At 40.2% G+C, this 26,249-nt stretch overlaps 1 protein-coding gene across 1 annotated transcript; it reads right to left on the bottom strand.

Moving 5' to 3' along the window:
- Positions 1 to 218: 218 nt before the first annotated feature.
- On the bottom strand, positions 219 to 25,220 carry LOC115442326 (inositol hexakisphosphate and diphosphoinositol-pentakisphosphate kinase 2). Its single transcript, XM_037439753.1, is given in 30 exon segments — positions 219 to 2,074; positions 2,444 to 2,547; positions 4,659 to 4,774; positions 5,294 to 5,426; positions 5,718 to 5,790; positions 5,792 to 5,919; positions 6,353 to 6,736; positions 8,153 to 8,227; positions 9,013 to 9,097; positions 9,617 to 9,728; positions 10,086 to 10,171; positions 10,444 to 10,521; positions 10,745 to 10,859; positions 11,443 to 11,570; positions 11,998 to 12,112; positions 12,561 to 12,697; positions 12,938 to 13,164; positions 15,604 to 15,812; positions 16,683 to 16,914; positions 17,527 to 17,667; positions 19,131 to 19,243; positions 19,458 to 19,646; positions 19,826 to 20,107; positions 20,409 to 20,613; positions 21,183 to 21,270; positions 21,388 to 21,542; positions 22,000 to 22,090; positions 22,215 to 22,355; positions 23,230 to 23,406; positions 24,951 to 25,220. Coding segments are annotated over 30 exon segments (4,827 nt in total). The 5' UTR covers positions 25,065 to 25,220; the 3' UTR covers positions 219 to 1,480.
- Positions 25,221 to 26,249: the final 1,029 nt, after the last annotated feature.

The raw sequence follows: 26,249 nt of genomic DNA on the forward strand, positions 1-26,249 counted from the left end.
GCTATATTGGATAGTAGTGAAAAGTAATGCATTGGCAATACCTAGGCAGAGGTCACATTATATTTCTTCTAGGCCATTCAGTGACTAAAATAATATTTAATATTAAACATAATTTTTCCCCTCCTTCCTGTCTTTTCCGTTTTTTGTAGACCGCCGCTTAAGCATCTTACCTACGAAATTGTTAAATCGGGAACGGGAATACATAAAGAAAAAAATAATTATAATGGCAAGACCAATTTAATCGATTTTGTATGAAAACATTCACGTCTCAGTACATGTGATTTATTTTATTTACATATAAATGTAACCATAATAAAAAGCCACATATCAGGAAAATTAAATACAATTTAACGCTTATCAAAGCATATTGTTGAAAAATAAAATTAGCTCATAATATCAGCTCTGTATTGTTTGCAATCTTGCTGAGCATGGGCTTTCTATAATAATGAGAGGAATAAGGCCTTAGTCCACCAGGCGGTCTGGTGCGGTTTGATAGACTTTACACACCCTCAAAATTCTTAAAGAATTTCTCAAGTACGCAGGTTTCCTCACAATGTTTTCCTTCACCGTTGGAACAAACGATACTTCAAAAAGAATACACACATAATTTTAGAAAAATCAGAGATAAGTGTCCTTTAGTTTTGAACCAGCGGACATTTGTCCCGGCAGTACATTCAAGTAAATTTTTATTAGCAAATAATTTTAACCAGTGAATTATACGAGAGGACTATGAGTTTGTGCATAATAATAAAATTGTTTTGAGTCAATAAGGAAATTGGAAACTATGGAATTGATATTAAAACAATTAGAATTAAACTATAATGATTAAGGCTACCACTTTATCTTGTGTAAATGCAGTGCTTTTAAGGTTTATGAAGCAACAGATATACTTATAAATATGAAATATAGATATTTGTAGGATTCTTTTACTTAAAGATGTAGGTAATATTGAAAAATACAATACTTATTAAATTACAACCATATTCCAAACTGTTTTAAGAGTGCGTCTAATATGGCGAGCGTGTGTCGGTACAGCGCGCGGATTCTGTAACTACATACAGTTCGGTCTTTAAAAACATTTCCAATCTCGAGGTTCCTTTCGATGTATGACAACATTAGAGCACGTCACATGCTTCGTAAACACGAACACTCGCCAGTTTCGGACGCACCCTACCGGTAGAGATAGCATCTCTATAATAAATATTGGAAAAGGGAATAGATATTATAAGTAAATAGATATTTCTTACTAATACTAGAAAAGCAGTATTAGGCCACTACAGACAGAATTACTTTTAACTAGGTATGTAACTATGATAGACATTTACTAGAAGGTAGATAATATTTAGTTTATGTCCATATAAAATATATAACACAATTGAGTCTACAGTAATAACGTATAAAACATTTTAAACTTCAATGATAACTAACTATAACATCTCACAAAAAAGATTTTTGAATTACACTCCAACAGCACGTGACGTTAAATGGCATCAGCGATTTTGAATCCAGGCTTCACGTTAGTGTTCTTAGCTTTGGTGACGGTGGGCACGGCCGGGTCGGCACCACACGAGTGCAAGTTGTTGTTAGACTTGCTGTCGGAGGGACCTGCCCTCAAACAATCTTCTGACACCAAAGTGGTAGTGAACCGACTGCCCGACACCGTTTGTGTGTTCAAATTACTTTTTTGTGCGCTGCTATCACTATATCTTCTACTACCGTTGTTCAGAACATCGTTTCTCCTATGTTTACTTTTACCAGAGTCTTTGTTCTGTAAATTCAAAGAATCTAAATTGGACTGGCACGGTGATTCTTCTTTAGAACACTTATGTTTAAAATCGTTGTCGACGTTGAAGTTTTTACTACTAGACGGTATGTCCTTGTAAAAGTTCTCTTTAGTCTGTTGAAGGTTGAGTCCGTAGAAGTCTGCGGATATCTTGCTTGTCGAAGGTTGACAGTTGTCGGGCCTCAGAGTTGAACTGTGCGAGAGCGGGCTGAGATCGTTTTTGATTATCTTCACGGGGGAGCCGCACGGGTCCACTGAGAGAGTGTCTTCATCGTCTTCGCCTTCCGCACTCTGATCAACATAAATACCATATTAATTATAGGTTATATTAGACTTTCCCCCTTATTCATAGACGTTATTTATCTAAGGCCGGAATATTGCTGTGGTAACAAGTCTGTTTCTCAGCTTTGTTTATCTGACAGACAACTAGATTAAAGTTGTATCTCAATAATCAATATTAGCCAATCACAACGGCCCTATGTCTAAGCATTGCGAAGGCTGCCATGCCGTCAGCACTGAAAAACAGACTTGATATCAAAGCAATGCTCCGTCCTTAAATAAAAAACGTTTATGAATTAGGGGGTAACAGTTCATCTACTATATTATCTATAAATTATGAATACTTATATCTTTGTATTAGTTCAGAAAACAACAGATTACCAGTAGATCATGATCTGTGATAGATCCTGCGGTGGCTTCGTTACTGTTGAACTCCAGCTCTGAGGCGAGGGACACTGGTGTTATGTCGCCGCTAATAGACGAACCTGGAAAAACAATTATCACATTCAAATATCATGGCGTGGCGTCATAATCAGTGTTATAGAAAACATAGTTCTGAATTAGTAATAAAATACAATACATTTGTTGATACCGATACATTTTTTATAGTTAGTTAAAAATATTTTTAATCAATTTAAGCAAGGGATATAAACAATGAATCTATGCTATATAAATAAATATTTGCTTCGTGTTGCATTAACATGCAAAGAAAGTCACGGCGCGTGCTGTTCATGCATGCATGCAAAAGTTGATTAGTGAAAACGAGTGCAACGCAGCAAACGTATAAGTAGCATTTTTATTGTTCCTTGCTAACCTATTTCTATATTTAGGCGACGATATTGCGCAACGGTATTGTAAGTTTTGTTTATTTTTAATCAATATAAATTTAGTAGTCGACGTCTATAAGCGTACATTTAAACTCGAGGATTTAGAGCGAAAACTCGATAAATAGTTAAAATTACTGTTCTTATGCAACATTTCAAACCCATTCAGATGGTAAGCGATAGGAAACACGTATTTTGTATATATTTTGAACAAAATACATCTAGCTGTTAATGAGCTTCCAACACTTGCCAATTGAACGCAGTCTAAGAACAGAATGTATTAAGTAAATTCATATATTTTAATTACAACATGCAATAACTATTTTTTGTATTATTTTTATTTAGGTATATTTTATTAATTATATTGTCTTGTTGTTGGTAATCAAATGAATGTAGGTATATACTCTATAATACCACGATACCACAAACTGAGATCTTGCGATGGCCGTAAAAAGGACAATCTGCTATTAATTATAATTAAAGTTTTTCACTAAACCAAGGACACTCCTATATCAGGAATCTTATGACATCTAATTAATAAAAAAATTCTAGTTCATTACCAAAAGGTACTTTTATGCACTCGTAAATCATTATTATTAAGTTCCAATGGGATGCGATAATATTAAATAATGAATTAGATTTTTAGTACTTATAAGATTTTGCACTCAATCCTCGATATTACAACATTCACACAGCACTATTCTACTTCAATAGTGCACGTGTATTAAATCATAACAACCGAAAGCAATTTTGACAACATAGATAATAAAAAGTGCTGTTGGTCAAGCAAACAAATTTAACAGCCAATTTTTTAATATTTTTTTAAGGTTTAAAATAGGATCTTAGCGTAAGTATTGTTAAATGGTACGTATTCAGTATATTTGTAACGCTTGCGTTCATTATACGGCCGGTCTCCATAACTTACTAACATACACTGGAGTTAGCTTTCTCAATTCCATAATAAAACTTACTCTAACAACTGCTATTTCAATAATAATAACAAACAATTCGAATTTGAATTTACTGAAATTAAGGAAAGATAACAACCGTAACCGAAGTGAGTGTATGAATGAGTGAACTTTATTTTGGCACTTAGTATTAATAATATTATTCGAGTACTTTTATGTTTTCAACTATAATTCTTTTCAATATTTATACATTGGATTTTGTGTAAAACAGTGTAAAGCAACATACTGCATATCTATGCATTAATAATAATCTTATTATAACAATGATTAATAGGTTTTAGGTCTATGTTCATCTTTGGCAAAAATGAATCGCACCAAGAACAGCAGTAGACAGTTAGTTTATAGACACAGAGATAACCATTTCTTCTGTTTGTAATTCGTTGGTAAGACATTGAGTCCGGGTTTCACACGTCCCTGATGCGGACGTGCTTCACACAGAGGCACATAATGAACGTAAGCGTTTCAAATATCCATAATGTCGAGTCCTTTCAGAAAGAATATACTATCGACTTTTTACACTATTTACTAGAGCGGCTTTATCTGTATTAATTCTAAAATATTTATGGCATGTTTGCTGTATTTTTAACTACATACTGCAATTATACCATAAATATTATAGAAATATAAAATAATATCCTCTCCAGTATAAAGTGCCAAATGTCGGTTACGATGTTCTCTTAAAAGTCTCGTTACGTAACTGTGATAAGACGAACGTTGTTGTACGCTTATAGGTATAGAGTGTGGCGGTCCGGCGCCGGTGGTGGTGGTGGTGTGGTGGTGTGGTGGTGTGGTGGAGGCGTGTACCTGGTCGGTTGGAGTGCGGCATGTATGGGTGCAGGCTCGAGTCCAACGCGCACAAGGTCGCCGCCTCGCCGTCCCACTGGGGGAGCTTGCTTGGCACATTTTTACTCCAATTGCTACTGGAATCCATAATGTTTCAGTGTACCAGCCGTCGGCCAGTCGTAACATGATTATCCCCACATTTATGCGGAAATGGCTCAACAAATTATTTCCAAATTAAAAACAAATAAAAACAAATATGATTGAAACATTTCCGCTGAGCATTGTGATGAAACAAGCATGATATAACATTTATCTAACACAATGTATTTATAATTCGCCCCTGAGTTTTAATTTAACGACAAATGAATATAGAGAACCGTCATGTTATTAGTGCGACAGGTATTTATATCAGTGACCAACAGATAAAAACAAAAAAAAAACTAAAAACCAAGCAACATTAGCAATTCTAGTGACAAGTGTCTGTCGGCTTTTCACAAACTGGCTGAATGAGTAGACCAAACTGTAGAACTTACTGAAAAAAGAAGAGTATCAATCACGCTTACGAGAGTATATTAGATAGTTCGGAAGACACATTCAAGCTAGTCAGAGGTCTATATCTAATGCTAAGTAGGATGTGTTCATGTGGTCGCGCATACCTCTCTGACGAGTTTTTGTGCTCGGAGTTAGAGGCGTAGTTGGAGTTGGGCGAGGAAGGGCCCGCGGAGGAGAGGCCGCTCGGTAACTCTCCGGACGAGGACATCAGCGATGATGGGCCACTCCATCCCACGCCTGAACATTACACGTTACGAAACTGGTTATAAAAGTGTTAGATCCGAACGGTATACGGGGATACATATAACATTAAGGTGAGGCACCGTTACGATTCAGTTAACTTTCCCTTAATACCTTTTTCTTTTCTTTGCTTTTTGTTAATGTGTTGTGAGATAAGTCTGAAAGAAGAACTTAAGAAGACAACAAATTCAATTTCGAGCAAATGTCAAGTGTGTATGTTCCGAGTAGTTTTTGGTTGGCTCACGAATGCCGTGTCCCGAGTCTAATACGACGCCGAGTGGTACTGACTGTTGGTGGGCGAGGGCATGCTTGTGCGCGGGCGCGTGCGCGTGCGCGGGCGCGTGCGCGGCGTCGGCGGAGCGCGGCGCGAGCACCACGGGCGCCGCCGTCACGCGCTCCAGGAACGCGTCCAGCTGCCGCAGCGACAGCGCGTTGTGCAGCGTCTCCAGCGGACGGATGGCCGGCACGCCGCCGAACCCTTCCAGCGCCGCTAAACCAGCACAACACGCCCGCTCAACTCCCGCAGTAAACTTACTTACTGCCATTTTCAATAAACGATCCCGATCGCTTTATTCGATTAATCTCAAAAATGGACCAATCAGAACAAAATATTTTTTTAAATGCTTACAAACGACTTATTTTGATTGGTTCATTCCGCTATCGGATTGACGATTCAAATTGGGATCGTTTATTGAATTCATTTGTTAGTGGAACCTACTTTCAATTCAAGTTATTATGCGTAGGGTACTTAACGACTTAAAGTTTACTTTTCGCTAATTTAAATTACTTTAGTACAGTATCAGTAAGTAACTGCTAAATAACAAACAATCAGCTTCTACGTCACTTCGTAACGCTTTATTTACTTTAGTAATAGATACATATTAGGTACAATAATTTTGTAGGAATACTGAATACTGACTCACCGTTGGTGGCAGAGGCGGAGGGTATCATGACGCGGAGGTTGGGCGCGGAGCTGGAGCCGGAGATGACGGCGGTGCTGAAGAGTCCCGCGGCGCCTGGCAGCTTGCCTCGTGCGAGCCCCAGCATCTTGAGGTAGCTCATCTGGCCGGCGATGCTGTGCCGCTGGCGTCGCCCTGCGGCCCACACGCTACAGCCGCCGTCCAGCCGCGGCCACGAGGCGCCGCGGCTCCCGAATGTGATGGCGGACAGCGGCAGCTCGTTAGTGGAGGACTCGACGCCGTCCACGTTAATGAGGGGGGTGAGGGGCTCCTCGCTCGGGCTCGGGCTCGAGGTGAGGCCGGACGGCGTCGTCACCGTTAGTGCGGGCAGGACGGCCGGCCGCCGGTCTGCTCGGCCGCGCCGGGTTAGTACCGAGTTACGGAGTTACGCGACAACGGGACGGTTACGGGGCGGTTACGTGATGTGCGAGCGAGTGTTAGGACACAGGGTGATACAAACAAAAATAAATTAATATAGATAAAATAAATAAATACAAAACAATATAAAAGATAGACAAAGGTATTGTGCGTCGAAGCGTGCTCGTATGATGGTAACAAGTTGTGGTATAAAGATCGCGTTCGACATCGCACTATGATGGATACCCCATGAGAAGACAGTGCGGCTGTTTGACGACTGTCCCGCGGCACTCGAGAAACGTAAACTTCGAAGTCTGCGGTTACTCCAGCGCCCACATGCACATGTGACCGGAGGAGAAAGTTGTGACCGAAAATTACGTTTGCATTCAATGTTTAAATCTAATCAAGTTATTGATTAAATATATTTCGTTAATAATTTCATGCACGTGGCAAACAACAGTCAAACGCACACACAAACACACGCAAGAGGCGCGACAATGCAACGCAAACACACACAAGATCGCCGGCCAGAATGAGCTGAAGGAGGGCGGCGCGGGGCGGCGCCGCGGCGGGCCTTCCTCTACAACTCCAAAGAAAAGTAATCAACCGCACACACATCACAGGAAATATGGAACATATACGAAACACGCGTCTCACAACCGAAACCATGTTGCATCCATTAACAACATATCCATGAGGTGATCGTCTAACATGTAAAGGTACAACTAATCAAATAAAACAGTTGCTCGCAAAACATAGTTTCTGTCAGTTTGTATATTATAATCATGCAAGCATGCGTCCGCTTACCTCTGCGCGGCAGCTTAATATCGACATTGGACACAGGGGCGTCTCTGGAATAGTCTCTACGCGAAAATGTAAACACCCTGACCTCACATCTGTGACTACCATCAGCGCCACACGTGTAACCATTAATGCGTTTGAGTTATTATAAAGATATACAGAATATATTAAAAAAAAAAAACAATAATGGGTTCGTTATTGAGTAGGTACAAGCACACAGTTGTATCTTTGGAAACATCGGTGAAACGACCCATAATGTTACTATTTATTAATTAACGTATTTTGATATTAATTGTACCCAGAAAATTTATCAAGTTTTTTTCACTTCTTTATCTAATATTGTAAGTTGGCATTGAAATATTTTTTAAGCCATGGAGGTCGACTTTAGCTGTTTCCGTCGAAGGATAGTGTCAACCAGTCGTATCATTATATCTGGAGCTGTTGCTAGGTCCTCGCACTTCTTGTAGGTACATACATCATTCTATTTCGGCAGCAGTAACCAGCATCACTTTCCCTTCCGATGGCAAAGCGTCACCAGCTAACTGATTCTGACTCCTACCCCTAACGCATGCACGAACCCTGGCCGGTGTAGGGCGTGGCACTGACCTTGTCTGTCGACGACCTGCAGACTCTGGTAGCGCAGACAGGCGGCGGGCGGCAACTCGTCGCGCAGCTCCGACACTGCATGCGCACGCGCACCAACCGTACAGATAAACATTGCACTACGACTTGACACGTCAACCCCAACAGTTGCCATCCATTAATAAATACACAGGTTTTTTTTTATTATGCTGTGTCATTTAATATATATAAGTTTGTTACGTAACAGCCAATAGCACTGTCTCATATGCGGCATCCATTGGAGGTGACCTGTGACGTCATACCACAGCATCACAACATTCATTTAATAAAATTACTCACGCTCAAACATTTTACTGTAACGCAGGTTACAAGCAAAAATCAGGCAAATTAATCACTAATGTTAGCTGTAACGCGTGATGAAAAAACAACCTAAGAGCCTAAGTAAATTGTACTACCAACAGGACAGTAAAAATAAACAAAAGTTAAAATCATTTTTTTGGAACACCCTTAAAGTTTTTTTTTAGTGATAGTTATAAGAAGTTCCGTTAGGTAGGTCCAATATTGTTTAGATTCATATTTTAATACAAAATTCATTAGCAGTAGAATATAATTTTACCTGTAACAGTCATTTAACAAATAATCAAGCATAGAGTATGATGTTTTTTTACATTAAAAAAACTAGAATTGCTACGAAACTTAAAGGTGTAAATAGGGCTTTTGAGAGCTTTAAAATCTGTCATCCGTTAAAATAAATATCAACGTACAAATACCTTCCTTAAAATGTATTCAAGGGAATAATATCCGCGGTAATTTGGTTATTAACACGTATGTACACTGTACAAATGATGGTTGTTTCAAGTGTGTGGTGCGGTGTGGGTACGTACCGGTGTCGTGCGCCTGCTTGTGCTGGTCGTAGGAGCGCGCACGCGGCGGCGGCTCCTCGGGCTCCTTGCTGCTCGGCTCGTCGCTCTGCACACCAACACACAACTCCATACTACATATTATATATATTGTTTTTTTGCTTTGAATGACGAGACGAGCTTGTCTTTTGCCTGATGGTAAGGAATACGACCGCCCATAACCGGTAAAAACACCACCCAGCCTTTGGTTTTAAAACTTCGCATGTGCGAGAGTTTGCTAAGATAAGTTCCATCACTTTGATTTATTTTTCGGTAATCAGCGATACGCAAGCATTATTAAATTATACAGCTGTAAGTTTTTCCATAACTGTTTAAATCACTTCTGCTTGATTTTGCTACTATGTACTGGCCGGCATAACTCTAATCATCAAACGAGCGAACTGTTTGTGTCGTCATTGCGCTGTACGAAAATAATAAGCTTTTTTAATTCCTTAGTAAGCAAACGAGCAAGCATTCCACTTGATAGTAAGAATCAACTGCCCACGCATCCGCCAACCATGGACTGTAGTATTGCTAAGGGCAGTCATTTCCTACCGGGAGGTGAGCACTCTTAAGAAGCTGAAGGTACCTGTCCGTCGTCCGCGCCGTCGTGGTCGGCGTGTCCGCGGGCGCGCAGCTCGGCGTTGAGCCGCGCCGCCAGCGTCGACGCCTCGTGCCCCGAAACCGTGTAGTGCAGATTGCTGCGATATCGTAAATAGATCAGCTATCCTCACTTTTATACTTACAAACTAATTCTGTCTGTCTGTTCTGCTTTCACGGCTAAACCACTGAACCGAAACCGATAAAATTTGATATGGAGGTAGTTTCGAGGCCCGTTTTTATTAGTCTTATACAGGATAAATACGAATGCAATAAAATATATCTTACATAATAGATTTGCTCTAGGTAGGTATTGTATGTAACGCATTTTGAAATAAAACAAAAGAGGGTATATTTAAATTATCTGAAACCCGTGTCAAGATGGTAATAAATACACACTCTATATACACCCTGTGTACAAAATAAAACATTCCACGAAAATGTTGTTAAAAACTTACCAAATAGGTATTGGATCTGATGCCTTTAATTTCGATTTTGAAGTTTTCTTTGGGGAGAAAGTATTGTCCAGTTCATCGGGAGTGTCCTGCAAATATAACGTGCATGCCAAAAGGATGTAGTAAAACAACTTTCATGCTGAACTCAAAAACTTCTGCCAGTGTCATCTGACACTCAGACATAATATGGGAGATTAGTTTAAAACTAAGAAGCGTGTATTAAAGGGCTCTTTACTTTGATTTAAATATAGTAATTCACAGATAATTACTAACATTAAGAGGGGGGGGGGGGGAGCACCAATAAGCTGTATATCCTCAAATACATAATGAATTAACAAAGACAAAAAATATTATTTCTTACCGGTTGCAAAGTCTCCTGGCTCGCCATATTATCCTCTTCGCCTTCCTCCTCAATGCATTTCACTTCATCTGATGAACTCTGTGGCATATAAAAATATTTTTTAGCATAAAATTATAATAGAAACACACGAAATATTAAGGACAAAAGTGATTGGATCTAATACTAATTAAGTTTTTCAACATAAATTCAAGTAAGAAATATTGATGCAACGACTTGAATTTCAATTTTATACGCCCTACGCAAGATCCTTCGACCCCAATTTGTTATTAAAAAGTTAACCAATTTATACCGATATCCATACCGAGTTATTGGTGGTGGAGTGGTTCCGGCTGTGCGGACGGAATCCAGGCCCGGGCGGCAGGTTCTTCTGCACGCAGCAGTTCACGCCCGGACTGAAGTGCAGCTCCACGTGGAACCTTAAACAAGAGAGTAATATCACAATACTGCCATTGATAAAGAAAGTTTCTCTGTAGGTAGATATAACATTTAATTTACCAATACCAACCGGCCAGACCAAGTCGAAACTGAAATTTTCGTCAGACACCTTTTGTAAACAAAAATATTTCCGAGCACAAAGTTTTAATTCATTTAAAGTTTCAAGAGAAACTCGGATCTAAATACAGTTGTTACTTATAAACAATCTTCATGCTCTTTAAAATATTTTATCTGCAAATACATGCACCACAAAATGGTAAAACATATACAGTCTTAATTTCAGTCGGGAATCGTCCACAGCTGGACATAGGCTTACCCCATTGAGCGCCATAGGGACCAGTTCTGGGCCGCCCTCATCCATCATCAACATTTACAGTCGTACTTATAAAAAAATCGCAATGCTATGTTCAGTTAAAACACAAATTTACTGGATCAGCTGTAAGTTAAAACCCGTAAACTAGGAAACCGGTGATGTTTTTGACAGCTATTTAAGCAATTCTTAAGCACCTCTTAACGCTAAAACAAGTTTATAAGTAAGAGTGATAGTTAACAATTGATATTTACCTCTCCTCGGAAAACGGATCCTTGGTGGGATCCTCGTACAGCATCACTACGATCTGTGACATGTAGTTCAGCTCCGACACCATCGACACGTACTCCATCGCTCGCCGCCATTGTTCATCTTTCACTACCTGCCATTATAAATTATTGGCATTATTCGAAATTTTTTAAATAATGTCGATTCTTTCATTTATCGCTTTAAAATAATTTATTATGGACAAAATATGGGTAAATACAAATCATATATTTTCTTTAAATAACGATATACTAGAACTTTTTATCGTCGGATGTACTCCTACTTTAAGTCTTTGTTCCAATTCACATCCTGTTTTCATTGACTTATAAGCATAAATATGAATTCTAGTGGGATAACGTAACACTCTGTATAGCTTACACTTAATTTCTGATAATATCACGCAGTATTAAAGTGATTAATTGTGCAATGTTTTTCTGACAGATGTGTTTGAAAACAAAAAGCAGGTGTGCAGGTAGGTGGATTTGTTCGTGCGCATGACGCATGTGTGATTTAGATTTAGAGGTTTGGTGCGCTATAGTTACGTCGAGCAGGCCGCCGAAGCGCAGCACGGTGAGCAGCGAGTGCACGTGCGACTCGCTCGTGAAGTACAGGCGCGTGCGCACGTGCCGCCCCGGGCTCGACACGCCGTGGCTGTACCTACACGCACACACACACAGGCTATACAGTCAAAACAAAACCTTCAGTTTAACAAGTTACGATTTATTATAGTTTAAATCATATCTATTTATATTTTTTTACCCTAATATATTTATGAACGTATATATAGTATATACTCAAGTACGTACACATACTTAACAATTTTAGTTATTAGACATAATCTTCAAATTTGCATCCGGACAGTTTAATTACAATTTCAAAGCGTCAAATTATTAAAGTTGTATTAAATCAAACTATATCATGTTCAAAGCTATAAACATGATAGATTCTACCTTTAATTTAAATAGATAAATATGCAGTAATTAATAATGACTATAATATCGTTTATGAAACAACTTAAACATAATATCAATTATTCCCTTTATTTATTGAAACATTAATGACAATATTGATGACATTCGCTCATAATAATATGACACTGAAATACCTTGGATTTAGTCTATTAACAGTTTCCTCCCCAGACTCCTCTATATTCCTCTGTAGGTCTGCTCTTATTTTCTTTAGAAGCGGTGTGCAAATACCTTGCCCAATTGTCAATTTTTCTTGCATTGTTAAACCATACTCCTATAAAAAAACATTAATTTATTTATTGTTTTCAATACAATGTGAAAAATAAAATATATAAACTATATACATGATGTTTCTTAAAAGTGTGATCTACTTGTCAATAATATGAATGTTTCGTGAGTATAAAAATAATATTTTGTAATGCAGAAACGATTTGAAGGTACTAATGTACGTAGATTGAACGTACTAACATTTTTTTTTAATAAAATCTTTTTAATAATATAATACGTTACTTACTTGCGGTATAACAATATCGGCCAAATATTTAGCGTATATGTACAACTCTTCGGCCAAGTCGAACTGCAGCGTGTGTTGGTTGTGTTGCAGGTCGTACTTTATACAGTCGTAGATGTCGGGGATTTTCGATATGTCATAAGTTTTGTTCTTTGTACAGAAATCTTTTTCTATCTTGCCCCACCGTCTTCCCATTAATTCCCATGTTTCGCCATGGTATAGTATTGTATCTGCAAAGGTTCAAAGAAAAAAAATATATAATGTAGCAAAGAATGGTACAATTGTAAGCAAGCCTTGCTACAATTTTTTTTAGTAGGAAGCGATGACACTAATCACTTGGTCAAAAATATACCTACCTATTATAACACCCTTTAGTATTACTCCAATATTTTTTTTTTCTAAAAAGCTAGCGTCCAATTCCTGGTGGAATCTTTTTCCTTGTGCAATCGTTTGTTTGTGTTAAAGTTGCGTTAATTTATTGTTCAGATTTGATGGCGTGGGTATGATGAGTTCTTCACGAACTCCATGGCCGCGCTGATGTGGGTATGATGAGTGTGCGTACCTTTAGTCTTGGGGTCGTCCTTCTTGTTGAGCACGATGTGCACGAGCTGCTGTATGAGCGCGTGCACGTGCGCGCAGCAGCGCACGGGGTTCTTCACGAACTCCATGGCCGCGCTGATGTGGGTATGATGAGTGTGCGTACCTTTAGTCTTGGGGTCGTCCTTCTTGTTGAGCACGATGTGCACGAGCTGCTGTATGAGCGCGTGCACGTGCGCGCAGCAGCGCACGGGGTTCTTCACGAACTCCATGGCCGCGCTGATGTGGGTTATGATGAGTGTGCGTACCTTTAGTCTTGGGGTCGTCCTTCTTGTTGAGCACGATGTGCACGAGCTGCTGTATGAGCGCGTGCACGTGCGCAGCAGCGCACGGGGTTCTTCACGAACTCCATGGCCGCGCTGATGTGGGTATGATGAGTGTGCGTACCTTTAGTCTTGGGGTCGTCCTTCTTGTTGAGCACGATGTGCACGAGCTGCTGTATGAGCGCGTGCACGTGCGCGCAACAGCACACGGGGTTCTTCACGAACTCCATGGCCGCGCTGATGTGGGTATGATGAGTGTGCGTACCTTTAGTCTTGGGGTCGTCCTTCTTGTTGAGCACGATGTGCACGAGCTGCTGTATGAGCGCGTGCACGTGCGCGCAGCAGCGCACGGGGTTCTTCACGAACTCCATGGCCGCGCTGATGTGGGTATGATGAGTGTGCGTACCTTTAGTCTTGGGGTCGTCCTTCTTGTTGAGCACGATGTGCACGAGCTGCTGTATGAGCGCGTGCACGTGCGCGCAACAGCACGGGGTTCTTCACGAACTCCATGGCCGCGCTGATGTGGGTATGATGAGTGTGCGTACCTTTAGTCTTGGGGTCGTCCTTCTTGTTGAGCACGATGTGCACGAGCTGCTGTATGAGCGCGTGCACGTGCGCGCAGCAGCGCACGGGGTTCTTCACGAACTCCATGGCCGCGCTGATGTGGGTATGATGAGTGTGCGTACCTTTAGTCTTGGGGTCGTCCTTCTTGTTGAGCACGATGTGCACGAGCTGCTGTATGAGCGCGTGCACGTGCGCATCAGCGCACGGGGTTCTTCACGAACTCCATGGCCGCGCTGATGTGGGTATGATGAGTGTGCGTACCTTTAGTCTTGGGGTCGTCCTTCTTGTTGAGCACGATGTGCACGAGCTGCTGTATGAGCGCGTGCACGTGCGCGCAGCAGCACACGGGGTTCTTCACGAACTCCATGGCCGCGCTGATGTGGGTATGATGAGTGTGCGTACCTTTAGTCTTGGGGTCGTCCTTCTTGTTGAGCACGATGTGCACGAGCTGCTGTATGAGCGCGTGCACGTGCGCGCAGCAGCGCACGGGGTTCTTCACGAACTCCATGGCCGCGCTGATGTGGGTATGATGAGTGTGCGTACCTTTAGTCTTGGGGTCGTCCTTCTTGTTGAGCACGATGTGCACGAGCTGCTGTATGAGCGCGTGCACGTGCGCGCAGCAGCGCACGGGGTTCTTCACGAACTCCATGGCCGCGCTGATGTGGGTATGATGAGTGTGCGTACCTTTAGTCTTGGGGTCGTCCTTCTTGTTGAGCACGATGTGCACGAGCTGCTGTATGAGCGCGTGCACGTGCGCGCAGCAGCGCACGGGGTTCTTCACGAACTCCATGGCCGCGCTGATGTGGGTATGATGAGTGTGCGTACCTTTAGTCTTGGGGTCGTCCTTCTTGTTGAGCACGATGTGCACGAGCTGCTGTATGAGCGCGTGCACGTGGCGTCGCAGCGCACGGGGTTCTTCACGAACTCCATGGCCGCGCTGATGTGGGTATGATGAGTGTGCGTACCTTTAGTCTTGGGGTCGTCCTTCTTGTTGAGCACGATGTGCACGAGCTGCTGTATGAGCGCGTGCACGTGCGCGCAGCAGCGCACGGGGTTCTTCACGAACTCCATGGCCGCGCTGATGTGGGTATGATGAGTGTGCGTACCTTTAGTCTTGGGGTCGTCCTTCTTGTTGAGCACGATGTGCACGAGCTGCTGTATGAGCGCGTGCACGTGCGCAGCAGCGCACGGGGTTCTTCACGAACTCCATGGCCGCGCTGATGTGGGTATGATGAGTGTGCGTACCTTTAGTCTTGGGGTCGTCCTTCTTGTTGAGCACGATGTGCACGAGCTGCTGTATGAGCGCGTGCACGTGCGCGCAGCAGCGCACGGGGTTCTTCACGAACTCCATGGCCGCGCTGATGCTGAGCGAGGCGCAAGGGTTGATGCGCCACCGGTCCTCCTCCGTGAACTCGCGGTCCACCTGCATCGCCTCGTGCAGCCGCGCCTTCGCCCTAGGGACATCACCTACTTGTAGCCTGACCACGAAAATAAAAATCTCCCCATGTGCTAGAATATTAAACTAATTTCTTATAATGCCATAGTGAATATAAACCGAACAAGAAAAAGTGGCACCTCTACAACAAGTTTTTATTTTCTTAATCAGGCGGCTTTACCTATTGTGCAGGGCGTGCGCCGCACACGGGCGCAGTGCGTCGCGAGCGACACGTTCAAAGAGACATATTGTGTCGCTCGCGACACTCTCTTAAACAACCTGCGCCTGTGTTGAGGCTTTACTTTACACAATAACTTTTGATTTAATATTATCAAATTTAATAAAGATTACATTGTCTCCTAGGGGGCGCCGAGGAATTTCTTGCACACGGGCGACACTAAAACTAGAGCCGCCTCTGCTTGTGCGCTCAGTCTTCACACCGAATGCACCCCCATACTCGGGGAGACATTTACCGCGGACACAGTCCAGTGTAACTACACATTGAGATTCTGCCTATCGTATGAGGGTATCTTTTCCTTCCCCAGATATCCCGTCCCAATTTTCTTCCAGGCCCTTGCCCCTTTGATTGCGGGTCCTCACAAAAAGAAACTGTCATACATGACATTGTTAAATGCGTAATACTTAAAGATTATAAAGATTATTAATCAAGGCCAATTATTTAAAACCACAAACAACTCAAGGACATATTAATGTAATATATAAAAATGGAAAGTTAGTTTGGGGAGTAAATTTTGTAACAACAATCTCATTGGTCAAAAAAAAACGCGAATCTCTTTTTTCGTAATACAAGAGTACCCTATACTCCATTCATACAAAACTACAAAATAATTCTACTTACACATTTGCCGTTGAAAAATTGTAAACTTACATGTTCTGCACCTTTGATGAATCACAATCATTGTCCAGCAGGCCATTAGTGTTAGCGGACTTGACCATCTGCACCAGTATGGGGGTGAGCTCCCCTTCCAGCGCGAGCAGGCCCTTGGCGAAGGCGGCGGCCGTCATCTGCACGCGACCCTCGTCCGACGCGTAGATCTTCAGGTCGTGCCGGAACGTCGAGTGCAGACGCAACAGGCCCAGACCCTGTGTCCCCGCTTCGCCTGCATCACACCAGCAAATACTTCAGTTAACATCCCTTAACATAGGGTAAAATAATACTCACAATAAAAGGTTAGTTGACAAAAACATGAAAAAACCAACTGCAAATTATAATGGAACGCACAATATTATGTTCCTAGTAAGCCGGTGTCTTTCCCGATAAAAATCAAATTTTTAGTGTATTATGAACTTCTACTATATATACTGAATTAGTATGGTTAAAGGTGTTTAACAGCAGATTTACCTTGGACATCTCGTAATAAAGTAAGCACGTAGTTAAGAGACATTATACAACGCGACAACTGTGTTGTGTTTTAGAAGTACTGCGAAGAAGTGATTGCATTTAATGAGTCTTAATTAGCGTAAGAAAGTTTAGCCAGCTTGACCTCCTGAGTCCATCTTAGGTAACAAAATATTTAAAAAAAATCAATGACATCGACGATGTAGTCAGACTAGCTTCTAATATCATTTAGTGTCCTACGAAACCCCGTAGAGAACACACAAAACTAAAATTCGCCTATAGCGTCTAAATCATAAACTGGATCTCAGAAGTCCAAGAGCCCTCAGACGAGCCGGCAGACATAGCGTGGTGTGAGTGAGGAGTGCACACTGACCGGGAATGTGGCGCCCCTGTCCGCCGGGGTACATACAGCGGAACATGCGGCCGAGCTCCTCCGCCTGGATGCGGCCCGCCGGCGTCAGCTCGCCGCCCCACTTCAGGATCAGCACCAGCGACGGCTCGCCTGCGTTCTCTACTGCAATACATACCGATTATACATTGCCTGCAGTGCACAAATGGGTTTAGATTAGCAATTTAACTTGCAAGAACTTTACTTCCATAACCAAATTTTACTGTAACAATAATGACGGTAATATTGCAGCTTGCATTACTTGCGGCAAGTCGCATGTGTATAGTACATTTAAATATTGTCGTAATGTAGACGCATGTGGTAGTTCTTGCGCCATACACCTATTCCTGCAAGAACTTGCTAATCTAAACAGAACTTAAACAGAAGTCGTTGGCAATACTGTAGGTTTTTTTTTATGGTGAAACACCTAGATCATAGATCTCGGTATTTTTTCCCACCAGTCAACTCCAACATACTCCACATGTTGTTAACACGTTGACTGGAGCGCACACATGCGTTCTTTCTACGCATGTGACCGTACACAGGAAAATGTTTCCCAAAAAATATCACAAAAATAGATAGTCGATTTTGGCGCCGCAATCTAAACGTTAACACGTCGACTTTATTTGTAAGTTGCGTTCAAATTTTACAAATGGACGATTTGACGAACATTAGCCATATTTGAATGCATCTTTATTTTTATCAGTGACATGCATTAACATACCAGAGTCCCGTGCGAATAATACCTACCACACTACCAACGAGTTCCGCGTTTACTATAATTCTAAATACAACATTTAAGGATTAAGGATGTGCAAAATACTTAATAACTTTATGTACAGTCTACACTATTTATTATACTATTAATTTTTGATGTACCTGGTATTTTACATTATTAAAATGTTAATAGTCCTCTTTAGTAATTCAACTACGAGAATATTAACATTGCTATATCTAAATAAATTTAATCTATAAAAAATCAAAGTCACACCATACACATGTGAAATAAAAACACTCTTATGATAATTTTATTAATTATTTCACTCAATCTCAAGTAACAGCTTGTCCTGTATAAGCTTTGTAACTAAAAGCATGATTATTGCAAAATCAGCACGCATATGCGGTCAGGCCTGTGTTAAGCCATGAGTATGGAAACAGGCTGGGATGCAATCAAAAGAAACTGTTTTGTTATTTGAACCTTAATATTTTACCTATAAGTAGCTGTGCTGTCAGGTCCAATCAATGCAATGTGAACCAGATTTTATATCGTTGAATATTGTTTGTCAGTCTGTTATAATAGTCCCGATTAAATTCCAAGTATCGATAATTCGATATTCAATAATATCGACAATTGCTTATCGACACTGTGTTTTTTTTTTTATTTAACAAAAGGCATAACACAAAACACAATCATTATAAAGAAAAGGTATCTGACACAGAATAGGAATTCGATATAAATACTTGGTGTCGATATTTGAAACCCTAGTCTCGTGACAAACATCACAGTGCATTGTTCAGACGCGTGGGGTGTTGGGAGGTATTGAAGGTGGGGGCTGGGAGGGGTGTAGTGTGGTGAGCGTGAGGCAGACCGTGTGGCTGGTGTGGGCGGGTGTTACCGTCGTCCGAGCTGGAGCCGCGAGGCCGGCCGCGCGGCTGGTACTTCATCTGCACCTTGCGGTTGATGCCCGAGAAGTGACCGTACCTGACCACAGAGTACTACACTAAGACATTGATCAAATTTATTAATTAGTTGTCAATTAATTTACTCGTTAAAAATTCTCTCGTACACAAGAGTGCGTAAGTGACACCGCTTTGACAGAGTTTATTATTAAGCAGGAGCGCCTGCGCAGACATAAGTAATTGTATATTCATATCTTCGCCATCTATGTCACTTAAACTTTTTTAGTAATACCCACATCTCGAGAACGCTCTTGAGTTGCTCCAACTTGCCCTGCTTCTCCTCTATCTCGGGGTCGGCGTGGCGCGTGTGAATATCAGAGAGCAGCGCACGCGCAATATCCAGGATCTCCTGCAGCTGCTTGGGCTTCTTCAACTTCACGTGGCCGCGCTTGTACCCGTCATACTTCTCGAATATTTCGAAGAACCTACACAGAAACGACGCAATTAATAGCACACAATGTGATGATATCAAATATTTTTAAATTAAAAAATTATCATTAATTTGTAATAAAATAACTGATACATAAAGATAGCAGTCTACTCTTGCGGCCGTCTTCCGTAAGATTAAACTTATCCCAACTACCATTGTTATAACGCCACCCACCTCGGATGTCGCACCTCGACCTTCATCTTCTGCTTGGGCGTCCTGTCGCCGTGCCTGATGACGGCCACCACACACCGCAGCTCCATCATCTTGCCGAAGGTGGTGGGCACTATGGGGGGGTCGTCGAGCTGGAACGGCACCGACCAGGGGATGTGCAGCGTCGGCGCCAGCTCGCGCAGGATCATGTTGCCGAGGATCTTGGCGCAGTCGTCGTAGTACTTGTTCGAGTTCTTCACGAACGAGAAGCCGTTCACGTCACACACGAACGATTTGCCGTTCGCTCTGGAAATGCGAGTGTTTTCATGTGCTCTAGATGTTAGAGTGGCATGAAAATGCGAAATCTTGAGGGTCGAATGTACTCATTAAAATGACTTATGAGAACCACGACGGCTTGCACCACGCCTTAGCTACAGTGCTGAACTGATGTACTTTCGGAGCTACATTCTTACAAGTATTATAACGTTATTAATATTCATAGTGAAAAAGGAGGTCCGTGCCTAACAATGCATTACTATAATATAAAACTAGTATGATTTTATAAAATTTCCAAAAAATAAATTTAATTAGGTTTTCATCAAAGTACCTTAGCAAATCGAACCCGCAGACGGTCTGCTTGAACGCCAAGCAGACCTTCCTGGAGATGAGTTTCTCCTGGTTGGAGAGTATGACGGGGTAGCGGATCTCCTTGCCCTCGGAGTCTCGCTCGACCTTGCCGTCGAGCGCGGGACTCTTGCGCGCCTCCGCGTGCGCGTAGTCCGGACCCACCGTGTACACCTTCACGTCCGTGCCTGCGGGAATGGCCCCGTGTTACACGAAATCATATCTCATATGTGGTATATCGGTTTATAAGGCACAACAAAAGGCATAACACAGAACACAATCATTATAAAGAATAGGTATCTGACACAGAATAGGAATTCGATATAAATACTTGGTGTCGATATTTGAAACCCTAGTCTCGTGACAAACATCACAGTGCATTGTTCAGACGCGTGGGGTGTTGGGAGGTATTGAAGGTAGGGGTGGGGAGGGGTGTAGTGTGGTGACTGTATATTATAGTAAAATGCATCCCTAGAAAACTCATGAAATGCTGTAAATAGGCAAAAGTTATTTATACTTTGTTGATACTATCAAATGCGCGTATGCAATTTAAATATCTCATGAAATATTTTTTTATCAATATTTTATTTCACACAAAACAGTTGATAATCGAGTAAATATAATACAATTTGCGGCATATAAAGTCTTTTATCATAATTATAACCCAAAACTTATGTTTCATAATTACTATTACGTATAAAATAAAATAAACTCAACACTTGCAATATTTCGAATATAGATAATAAACGTCACTCACCATCAGTGGGCATAAAATCTTCATAAATAAAAGAACCAGTCTTACGGACGCGCGACTCCGGCGAGTAAATACTGCTTCGACTACCGATCTGCAACATGTCCGTGAATATCTACTTAATTCATGAAAATGGGAACCCTTTACCTGAAACGTACAGGTGACTCGGTAGATGTGGAGCATCAGTAGGTAGTATTCATATCTATGTTACCTTTCTGAAGAGTCGCTGGCTCCCCCCACCGGCGGAGGTGGGGTAGTATATGTATATGTTGTGGTCTTCCGCGGAGACGGGCTTTTCCACAAACGGCTTGTTGAAAACTACACCATTCACCTCCACGTGATCCTCGGACTCGACTAGTTCATGATCTGAAAAATCGCAGCCAATTTTACTATTACAAGATATTTCATACGTAAATATATATACTAACATATAATTAATATATAGAGATGTTTACCGTGTGATCATAGCAACAAACAAATAACTTGGCAATTATACAAAATGTTTATAATACCTACATAGGTATTAAGTATAGTGATTATATTATTCATCGTTTCAGAGATAAATCATAGATTACTTAATTGAAACACGGCGTTGATACATAATACAAAAAATTCCAATATTTTTAGAAAAAAACTACTTAAATAAAATAAAACAAATAATTTTAAATATTGCGTTAAAATATGAAAAATGTTTGTCTAAAAGCCATTTATCATGTCCAAACATTCTATTTTTAACGATCAAAGCAACATGCTCTGTTGAAAAAAAAATAAAACAGATAAAAACTTTGGCACATTGACGGTGCCATTATTTTGTAACACTTACGTTTCGGGTCTGGCGAATCTCTGTCTAGCACTGCGTACCTCGGTATTTCTATGCCCTCACCTTCTAATATAGCATAGACCCTTCTCCGATCCTGAAGTAATTATTTTCTATTTATTTATTAAAGTCAAAAACGAATCAGCGATATATGTTATTAATTGTAAAACATATTACAAAATTATTTAAAATTACAATGGTATTGTATGTATAAAACTTACCTGTATATCATACTGCATATGAAGATTATTTATAACATAGGGCTTCCTTAGCTTCTCGTATTGAATGGCTTTGTCTAATGGGAAACCTTTTGAATGAAAGGAGATTAAGCAATCACAAATCGGCCACTCCTCCACCGGTTTCTGCAAGTTAACATACAATTTTTACCCCAACGCAGAGCGAGGAATGATAATTCCAACCACAAGCTGCGCATCAATTCTCGGTAGATTTATATAACGACGGTTCCACACGCTATATGTTGTTCCGAAGGACAAACAAGTTGCGACAACGAATCGAAAACCTAGACTATTGAATCGATTTTTAATAAAACTGAACGACAAAGTATTCTGTCCCATATTGGATCAGTTTCCCTTAAAATTAACTACGAAATGGGCACATTTTCTATAATGAAATTTCTGTTGATTACGCTTACTATTCTCTGCATCTCTCTACATACTACTTATTTTATTATGAAAGTAATAGGATCACTGGATCACATATTTAATTCATAGCATGTGGAACAAGCCTAATGACAAACACCAATTCACATACATTACTGCGTAATTTGCAACTTGATACCGCACCCGCGTGAAGCAAAGCAAGTGTAAATTACTGCGGCCATTCAATGGAAACATTCCTGTACATTAGTACCTTTACAATACATTATACATGTGAACATGCCATTTAGATGTTACACCAAAAGGAGGGTAGACTTATGTGTTATTATGAAAAACATGGTATAGTGAAACAAAATACACACTTCTATTGTTGCTGAGCTGGGGCCAATATTATTGTACTAATCACTTACAAGAATACTGATCCATAAAAACATTTCAATGTTAATGTCTTAACTAAAATGTTTAGTCTACATTCATAAATGTTTATTATTTAAGACATAAAAATTATATTAGTCCATAGTTACAATAACAAGTACAGTTTTGTGCAAGCACATGTTTACAGTAACCTCGCAGCTTGCTATATTTTGTTCCACCGCTAGTGTTAGACTGTATAGAGAACCTTAAGGATAACCTCCTCTGGGAAGACGAGCATCTTGATGTATTCAAACTCATCCAGTCTGGTGAGGATCTCCTTCATGGGCTTCGACTGCGATTTCTTGGCCATGGCGCACACGCCCACCACCACCTTCTTACCCCCGCCATCGCAGTCCAATGAATCGCACAAATCCAACTCCCCCTATTGGCAAAATAAACAAAATAGTTGTAACTGTTTCACATCTAACAATAAGTAACAGAAGTCTAGGAAGTATAAATACATTTAGTAAAGCCAATGATACAGAAATGAAATTACAAATAGAATTGAATCTATATATTAATATATTTTTAAAATGGGAAATACACATTTTCCTGAAAATTATTTTTATGTTAATCCTGGCTAAATTCAGTTACTTTAATTTTACATATTCATGAGTTCTGATCAGGCAGACTAGATGGTAATTTTTTTGCTGGGAAATAATATTTATAATCCTTTCTGGCCTCAGATAGAAAAAGGAATGCACAACATGTAAAATATTAGATACTACACCGAGGAGTAGTATCTTTTGATGAATTATACAATAGTTTATAAATAATTCAAGGTCGACTTAAACAAAGTTGTCTTATAAATGAAAAGTATATATTGTTATATTATATGGCAAAACCCTGATTAAACAAATAAATACTTGTTAAATATATAATGTACAATAAAAAATAATTATCAACATTCAATTTCAGATTATTATCAATCACAATCATTTGTCATCAAGCACTTTGATCTTTACAATTAGTTAACAGAAATGCGAAATAGTGTTTGCTTACATCAACCAAACAGTCATCACAATAACATATGTCATCAGAATCATCAGCTTCTTTTTTCCCCCTCCTCCACCTTTTAAGACGCCACCAATCTTTCAACCACTGCCACTCCATAGTCACTAACAAGCTATCTACACACTGTCAAATTAGTATCTAATTTAGTGATAACGTTCCCCACTCAGCCTTGTTGACTATTGGTCACATTTCCATCTGATAATAAGATAAACTTGACATGTTAACAGTATTACCTCACATGACATTGTCAGGGGAGCATGTAGCTTTGTTGTTGTCTTTTGGAGTTTACAAATTTTTATTACCATAAATTGCACCTGTGACTGACTAGCAATATTTTAATTAAAATAAGTAAATCAATAAAATAGACATATAATATATATTTTGTTGCATGTAATAACAGTGCCACTGTAGTGAGTTTAAATTATTACTGGAGCATAGGTAGTGTTATGCTTAACTAATTAATTTAATCTATGTAATGTATGAGATCATGTTAGCTGGGCAATATTTACACAGCATATTTATCCAACTATCTATCTTATGCAAATTGTTTGGTCTGTGATTAAAGATAATATATAATGCGGAAATTCAGTTCATAAATTTGTGAATAATGTTTTCTAAGAATTATGTAGACAATTTATATGGGAAAACATTTTCCATTTATGTGATTAACATTCTGTACTTTGATTAAGGAATTTGACGGTAAATTCTCACAACATAACTAAATTGATACTAATGTAACAAATTCATTTGGACATTTGGCAGTACGTAATTAGGTTTGAAACGTTCAAGAACAATAGAGGTCATTGCTCTTCCCAAAATACGTTTTACTTCCTCAACCAAAGTTGAGAAGAAGAACCCTTTTACCGATAGCATAAAGTAAATAAAAGGCATTGAAACGATTATATTACTTACAGATGATCTTATGGGAACCAAATTCCCATCGTCACCAACATAAAACTGTGGCTGAGTAGCTTGCCGCAATCCTTGGTACCCATGTTCCAGCTCTGTGTATGACATCACATACATACACTTAACTCTGTTTTATATCCAGGCTATCCGGCGCTGGACACTACGAATATTTCTAACACAAATTAAATTGAAAACATAAAAATAAAAATATTACAAATATTGTATCACAAACTGTCACAGACACGAAATAAAAATCACATTATAAATGTACTTGATTTGTAGCATCAACATTTGAGAGTTCGCCAAGTTACCACATAGAGGGAATAAGATGGCAATATGACAACTTTTTTTTTCAAACCAGGAATAAAGTACACAATCAAAGTTACAGCTGACGGCATGCGTAGGCAAAAAATATTTTACATACCTCAGTACTTATGTAAAAAAATAAATTATTACATCTAAAGTATCTGTATATAGTTTGTAATATCTATCGTTCTAAATTTTAAGCATGTATTGAACGAAAACAGGAAACATTAAAAAATAATTTATACATATAAGTGAACACTTACACTTATATTCATGAATAGCTTTTGCCCGCGGCTCCGCCCGCGTTATAAAGTTTTTCAGGCTAAAGTTTTCCGTTATAAAAGTAGTAGTTTCCCGGGAGCCTATGTTCTTCCCAGGGTCTCAAACTGTCTCCATACCAAATTTCATCTTAATACGTTGGGTAGTTTTGAGTTTAACACGTTCAGACAGACAGATGCAGCGGGGGACTTTTGTTTTTATAATATATTTTTAGAACTTTTAAGAGAAATAATCCCTTCATACATCATTGTTGCATAACTTTAATCGTTTACGCAGCGCACGCAACGGAAGCTCTCAAAACTAATAATTTTTCCCCGTTTTTGCAACATGTTTCATTACTGCTCCGCTCCGATTGGTCATAGCGTGATGATATATAGCCTATAGCACTCCAGGAACAAAGGGCTATCCAACACAAAAAGATTTTTTCAGTTCAAACCAGTAGTTCCTGAGATTAGCCATTACTGCCCCGCTCCTATTGGGTATAGCGTGATGATATATAGCCTATAGCACTCCATGAATAAAGGGCTATCCAACGCAAAAAGAATTTTTCAGTTTGGACCGGTAGTTCCTGAGATTAGCCATTACTGCCCCGCTCCTATTGGGTATAGCGTGATGATATATAGCCTATAGCACTCCACGAACAAAGGGCTATCCAACGCAAAAAGAATTTTTCAGTTTGGACCGGTAGTTCCTGAGATTAGCGCGTTCAAACAAACA

The sequence above is a fragment of the Manduca sexta genome, chromosome 17 (assembly GCF_014839805.1).
Source record: "Manduca sexta isolate Smith_Timp_Sample1 chromosome 17, JHU_Msex_v1.0, whole genome shotgun sequence".
NCBI classification, from domain to species: Eukaryota; Metazoa; Arthropoda; class Insecta; order Lepidoptera; family Sphingidae; genus Manduca; species Manduca sexta.